Raw genomic sequence first — 7,268 nt, 5'->3', positions numbered from 1 at the left:
CTTTTTATATTTTCCAAATTTCTTTAAAAACTTTCTCAAAAATTTTAGTTTTAGGTGAAAAGTACAGTTTTGAATTCCAAAACCCTACGCGAAAACTGATGTGCGTCTGGGAAAGCCTGGGGAAAATGAACACAATCCCTGCATAGGTGACGTCCCCCTCCCCACTGGCCCCAGGGCTGCTTCTCCACTCCCCTCCCCCATGAAGCAGCTGTTAGTTCTGATTTCACCTCCATGAGAAAGCCAAGGTCTGTGTTCATTTTAACAACATTCCATTTCAATGAATCCACAAAGTCTTCCCACCTCAGCGACAAAAAGCAGCTCAGGGTCATTGGAGTTGGCACCTAAAAAGAAACAGAAACTGAAAAGCTGTGACTGAAGTTTACAGTATTTGGGGGGAAAGGTTCACTATTGTGTTAGGAATACAAGTTACAAAGAGTGAAGATGTACAATCAGTGAAGTCCGCGTGATGTTTAGATCTAAAGTACAAAAGTTAAACACAGTTACCATTTTGGACATGTACTTTATTGTTTAGAAATTTCCAGCAGAGCCATCATTAAGTACCTCTGTCAAGAGATGCCTATGAGAACCTAGATTGGAAAACAGCCACAGGTGGGCCTGGCAGCTCTTCCCGCAAATCCACACACCATTGGACAACAACCAGCCTGGCCTGGAGGTGCGAGGTGATGGGCCACCAGCCCTCAGGCGTGGATCAGATGAACGACAGAAAACCCCATAACTGTAGATTTAAAGTGCGACCCAAACGACAAACGGCTTTCTCTGGCGGCCCAAATGAGCTATCAGAATAGAATCTGAAGAACAGCACAGCGGTCGTGATGAGCATTCCTGCCTGAAGGAACCCAGCCCCCAAACCAGCTGACCTTATCATGTTTTTAGTCATTTATTCTAAAAGCAAACCAATTGTATATGGCGTCTTTTAAAAACTCATGTAAACGTTTGCAAAGGTTTTAGGGGTTATTTATAATCTAAGAGATTTATAGAAAAACTACTGGACTTGTTAAGACTACAAATACTAACCCTGTCTCCCCCCATGAAAAAAGCAGTTGTTATAAAAATATAAAAAATAAACTAGCTTCTACGACTTAACCTTCCCACCAGAAATCTCACGACTCTGGGACACATCCTGGTTCATCCACCGTCACCAAGCACACGTGCAATTCTCTCCACTTTTTAAGGAAGGAAAAGTTCCAGAACATTCCCTTTGTTATTTGAGGCTGCTTACTTCACAGAGACGGCAATGCTAGCGAGTGGGGACAGTGTGAAGCTTCCTCTTGCGTCCCCTGCACGAGCCCAGTGTGGATACTACAGCACGGGAGGCCGCTGTCAGAGCTCACACCTGCAGCTTCTTCAGCTTTCTCGCTTCAGCTCCTTCAGTATTCCTTGGGACTCGCTGGGACCCTAGACTCCTGACCTGGCCTTGGCTTCCCTAACTGCCCCTGGGGAAGGCCAATGGCAGGAGGGGGCTCTTGGTGGAGGATAAGAGGGCACTCAGCCTGCTGCTGCCTGTAGCACCCACTTTCTGGGACTGTGGGCAAGGCCCCACCCAGGTTTGCTAATGCCAGGGCAGCCGCAGGCTTGGAGGACCATGCCCCTCTGGTCTGGAGAGGCGACTGATGCCACAGGAGAGCCTGCAGACTCCAGGAGGGCGACTAGCAGCAAATGTGGAAGCAAAACACTTGGCATTAAGTGAAAACACTTCTATAAACGTTGACTCAGATCACATGTACTCTTCCACAGCAGCCGAGCCACCAAGTACTGTGACCAATTAAGAGCTGGAAAACGGACCAAATGCAGGTTGAAAAACTCCACAGACACTACAGGAGGACGGTGGGGGGCATTTTCACCGTCAAGTCCTTGAGGATGCCCCTCCTTCACTAGGACGTTTTCAGTGTTTCCTTGTCCCTGCTGTCGCCATCTGGGGGCGTTGTGTGTTCAATCAAGCTCTTGGGAGAGACCAGTAGCTGGGTAACAGTGGGATGGAGCCACATGTCACCAGGCAGGATCCCTCCACATGACTGGGATATTCTTGGGCTGTACCCTGAGTCCCTGGACTCCAGGGAGGCGTCTCAGATGGGGGTCGCAACCTACGCATGCTTGGGAGAGCCCTCCCCCTAGAGCCCTCACTCCCTGCCGCCTGCTCCCAGGAGCAGACCTGCCTCACCTGGAGCCTGGCTGACACCAGTCTCCCCTGTGGGACCCTCTGACCTTGCTGCAGCCCCTAGTGCCTGCCACAACCCAGCCTGGCATCCAGTCTAACTCGCGTGCTGCTGCCCTCACCAGTCTTTAAGGGACAGGCTGTCTGCCTCCAAGCCAGAGGGTGGGCCCCCTCTGAGCCTCCAGTGGACTTCCAGGCTCTCCTGGTGGAAGGAATAGATTTTTACAACACTAAGGGTTTTATTTTACAGATCACATGGTGAGTTTGAGATTTCCAGTCCTCACCACGGTTAAATCATACATTTCCCGATACTCTCGTGTTTCTCCAGATCTGAAACATCTCACCCAATACACCCTGGTTATTTTAAACCCCAAATGAACTTTCCAAAAGCAACGATAAGAGACTCAGAGAACGCCAGCCACATATGCTGAGCAAGTCCCCTCTACTTTGGTTGCATCAAAAAAACAAGGCTTCTGAGACATCCCCAATTCACATTTGCTCAGAAGAGAAGTGGTCCCACATCAAGGCACAAAAGAAAGAAGTCTCCTGGGGCAAAATGACCATGAAAGCGACCAGTGACCTGTGTGAGGCCTGAGGCGGAGTCGCTGGGGAAGGCGAGTTCAGTCCGGTCTGGGTGGGCGTCAGGAGGAAGGCCCGAGGACCAGTCTCCCTCTGAGGCCTGAGGAGTCCTCACGCATACTTCTCCAGGAACTTTATGTGAAACTCTTTCACCTTCTGTAGAACTGTCCTCAGCTTCTCCACTGGAGGGAGAATGGTCATTCTGTCAGGAAAGACAACAGCGTCAGCCTGGGCACAAGTTGCTCTGCAAGAGGGGAGAGGAATGAACCCAGCAGCTCATTCCTTCACCTGTAGTTGCAGAGACAAGAAGGTGTGGGCAACTTGCGTGGGGAGGGCGGGCCTGTGTTGGCCGCTAGGATAGCTCCAGCCCCTGGGCGGCATCTGGCACTTGTTGAACCACTTTTCCCCCCATTCATACATTTCTTTTTTACCCTAGTAATTCATGCGAACAAAAGCAATAAGCTGGCGGCAGCCTTTAGGCTAAGACACACCACCCATTATCGCAGCAGGCCTGCACAACATTCTGACCAGTGAAGAGAACTTTCTTTAGGGGCTGCCCCGTGGCCGAGTGGTTAAGTTCGCACACTTCGCTTCTGCAGCCCAGGGACATGACACCGCTCATCAAGCCATACTGAGGTGGTGTCCCACATGCCACAACTAGAGGGACCCACAACCAAAAATACACAACTATGTACTCGGGGAATTTGGGGAGAAGAAAAAATTTTTTAAAAAAGAGAACTTTCAGGGCTGGCCCGGTGGCGCAGCAGTTAAGTTCACACGTTCCATTTCGGCAGCCCGGGGTTCACCGGTTCGGATCCCGGGTGTGGATACGACACTGCTTGGCAAGCCATGCTGTGGTAGGCATCCCACATATAAAGTAGAGGAAGATGGGCATGGATGTTAGCTCAGGGCCAGTCTCCCTCAGTGAAAAGAGGAGGATTGGCAGCAGTTAGTTCACGGCTCATCTTCCTCAAAAATAAATAAATAAATAAAGAGAACTTTCTCTAGTTCATGACTGTCGGTATTGCCTGCAGACACACAGCGAGACTTCACTCCTACTAGACGGGCCTTTTTTATCTCCACTAGTCGGTCTCTTGCAGTGAGAGCCTCCAGTCACAACTCTCCCTCCAAAGGAATTCCCAAGTTGCCATGGTAACTAACCCCTCCCTCCAATACTGTCAACATGCTTCGCAACCCTAAGGGCTGCCCTTGAGGTTTAACTGTTTTCTGAATGAGCCAGGAGTCACCGAGGTGAACCTAGCTAGAATGGAAAGGCCACCCACGTTTGTCCATCCAGGGCACACTGCTCATGACCTTGACTGAGTCAAAACTTGGCTCCAGGTGTTAACTAAGCTCATGACATTTCTTTTTTTAGCATCTGCTTCAGGAGACATCTGAGAGCACTGTGCGCGGAGAAGGTGCTGTACTCCACAGAGCTGGCCTCCGTGGGGAAAGTTGGCTGAGCTGGCCCAGCTCACTCAACCCGAGAGTCCCCATGTGTGAAGGCACCGAGTCGGCATGCCCAGGGAAATGTGTCACAGTGAGTGGAGCTAATTCCACTGGGTTTTGGATGCAGTATCTCGGCAGGCTTTTGGTGCCGCTACTGAGCTCCTGGATGCTGTATGCTGCCATTATGGAGTTGAAAAAGGACAGGGAAAAAGAAGAAAACACACCACTGGGAACATTTCAGATGGTATGTGATAGACAGAGGCAGTTCGGGGGGAGACAGAGTGGTCAAGGAGATGGGCTTGGAGTCCACACACAGTTTACCTGAACCCCTGGGCACGGGGTCTCAGCTTTGCTCTGCAGCAGGACACAATGGGGGTGGGGGATGGGATGGGTGGGGGTGTCTCTCAGGGGAGGACTGGGGCTGCACACACCTCAGTCTCTGAAGCAGCCTGCGCTCTATGTCAAGAAGCCAAGTTTCCCAAAACACATCTGGGACCAGCCCTCTGTGCAGAGAGGAAGTGGTACCTGAAGTGGTAGGTGCCTTCTCTCTGCCCGAAGCCGCTGCCAGGCACGACGCAGATGCCCGTCTCCTCTAGGAGCTTCATGCAGTAGAACATGTCAGGGGCCATTGTGTGGGCCTGTGGGAGCAGGGCAGAACTTAGGACTCAGTCCTGGCTTTGCACTGCACAAACACACCATTAAAACCTCAAAGCCAAATACAACTGAAACAGTGGCTTCTTTCCCACGGCAGGCCCTCCCCTTCCCGCAAGGACCAAGGCAGGACGCTGGACACTGCTGCGAGCTGGTACAGGGAACAAGGACCCAAAGGCTGCTGCAGGGTGGCCTCGGGTGGGAGGCTTCTGATTCTTGTCTGGAAGTATCAGCCTATTTCCTCTGTACCCCAACCTCAGCAGTGGTTCAAGCAGCACTGACAGTGGCCTCCTACAGGCCAAGACACATCACCCTCTAACAACGGGGCCCCGAGGTCTGCAGCCGCCGGGGGCTGTCAGGGCACCAGCTTCTCAGGGGCACTGTGGACAATGCTTCTCACACCTGGGTTTGCACAACCCGGGGAGCCTGTTAAGCAGAGTCTCGGTCCCCAGCACCCGGGATTCTGATTCAGTAGGTCTGCGCAGGGCCAGATTTCGAAGGTTTAACAAGGTATTGAGGAGGTCTGGGGGTGTGAGGACACTTTCTGAAATACTGCTCTGGCCCTTGATCCTCAAAGTAGAGTCTGTGGCACCGTCTGACAACTTACTGGAAATATGAATCTTGGGCCCCTCTGCAGGCTTCCTGAACCATAACTGCCATTTAACAAGACCCCAGGAGGCCCCACTGAAGTTTGCAAAGCGATGCTCTCAGGCACGTGGCTGGCTCCTCCAGAGGCAGCTCTGGCTGCTCCCCCAGAGTCCGTTCAGCTTTAAATGCATCACCTTACACTGGGCACCTGCCTTCGGTGCAGCCAGCTCCCCTGGGGCTGGCCTCCCGTCTGCCCCCTCAGCACAGCACACCATGTGGGCTGGGCCTCTGGGAGCCTGCCATCTTTACACAGTAAGCACCAACTGGCTGAGGGGGCCTCTAGGACCAGCACTTTTGCTCCCCAAGGCCTGAAGTAGCCCCCAACCCCACAGTCCCACGTGACCCTGGTGAGAGAGCCGGCCCACCACGCCCCAGACCTGAGCGGCCTCCACGGCTCTGGCGGGGAGGAAGATGCGAGGAAAGGCGTACATGGCGCCCTGCAATGGGTTGCATTGAACCCCTGGGACCTGGTTGAACAAGTCTTCTGTCAGCTTAGCTTTCTTGGCCAGATCACCCAGCACGGACTCCTTCTCCTGACGAGACAGAGAGAACACAGGAGTCAGCATCTCTGGACATCACAGAATGGCTTCAGTCACCAGAACTTGTCCCTTTCATGCTGGGGTAAAAGGGCAGATGAGAAAGGCATGTTTGTGTGCACATGAGCACAGCGAACCAGGGCAGTGGGTGAACCGCACGCCCCTGCAAGGAGCTTCCTGCAGACAGGCAGAGCGAGAGGCTACATTGTGCCCTGCGGCGTGGGGCGCACGAGCACTCAGGGAGTTCCAGGCCACAGGTAGGTCCTGAGGAGCCTGTGTCATGGGTTCTATTCTAGTACCAGGATGTCATTCCTGAACACAAGAAAAGTCAGTCCCTTCCCAGCAACCTGAATGGACTCGGCCCTGGACAGAACACCCCAGAACATGCTTCTAGTGGACAGCCCCACCACTTCATTTTAGGGGGCTACTCCTCCCAAAATCCATGTGGTGTGCATGGGGCACGTGACCTGGGCAAAGCAAATCAGTGACTGGCTCAGAGGTGGCCATGTGTCCAAAGCTAGAACAGAGTCAGTCCAGGACTTTTGCAAGTACTGCTGGGAAAAGGGAGCAAAAAGGTGTGGCCTTCAGGTGAATAGATAAAGAAAATGTGCCATATGCATATAATGGAATATTCTTCAGCCTTAAAAAGGAATGGAGTACTGACACTCTCTACAACATAGATGAAACTTGAAGACATTATGCTAAGTGAAATAAACCAATCACAAAAAGACAAATACTGTCTGATTCCACTTACATGAGGTACCTGGAGTAGTCAAATTCATAGAGACGGAAAGCAAAATAGAGGTGACCAGGGGTGGGGGGAAGGGGGGGGAGCTAGTGTTCAATGGGGACAGAGTTTCAGTCTGGGATGATGAGAAAGTCCTGGGGATGGGCGGTAGTGATATGAATGTACTTTATGCACTAAACTGTACAGTTAAAAATGGTTAAAATGGTAAATTTTATGTTCTATGTATTTTACCACAATGAAAAGAAAAGATGTGAACCTATGAGCCTGGAACAGGTAGGAACTGACTTCTTGGTTATATGACCCATAAATTCCTTTTTTGTTTAAACTAGTTAGAGTCGAGTTTTTGTCACTTGCAACAGAAAGGGGTCTGGCTGGACCACTCTGTGCTGCGGGGACGTCCCGTTAGGCCAGAGCCAGGCCCACGGCCCAGAATCAGTGTGGTGCCTACGCATTTCCCCTCTTTAGTTTAGTAACAGAAGCCCCC

At 51.7% G+C, this 7,268-nt stretch overlaps 1 protein-coding gene across 9 annotated transcripts in view; it reads right to left on the bottom strand.

Moving 5' to 3' along the window:
- Positions 1-500: 500 nt before the first annotated feature.
- GPT2 (glutamic--pyruvic transaminase 2) overlaps positions 501-7,268 on the bottom strand; it is a 33,981-nt gene continuing 27,213 nt past the window's right edge. For all 9 annotated transcript variants that reach the window (XM_070613552.1, XM_008509646.2, XM_070613557.1 and 6 more), the window contains 3 exons: positions 5,878-6,033; positions 4,727-4,839; positions 501-2,954 (listed from right to left, as the gene is read on the bottom strand). In XM_070613552.1, coding sequence (XP_070469653.1) covers positions 2,864-2,954; positions 4,727-4,839; positions 5,878-6,033 — 360 coding nt within the window. In that variant the 3' untranslated portion in view covers positions 501-2,863. The remainder of the gene's footprint in view (positions 2,955-4,726; positions 4,840-5,877; positions 6,034-7,268) is intronic.

Source organism: Equus przewalskii, chromosome 3 (genome assembly GCF_037783145.1).
Source record: "Equus przewalskii isolate Varuska chromosome 3, EquPr2, whole genome shotgun sequence".
NCBI lineage: Eukaryota > Metazoa > Chordata > Mammalia > Perissodactyla > Equidae > Equus > Equus przewalskii.
Note: the sequence above shows the minus strand (reverse complement) of the source record. Positions and strands in the feature narration are given on the sequence as shown.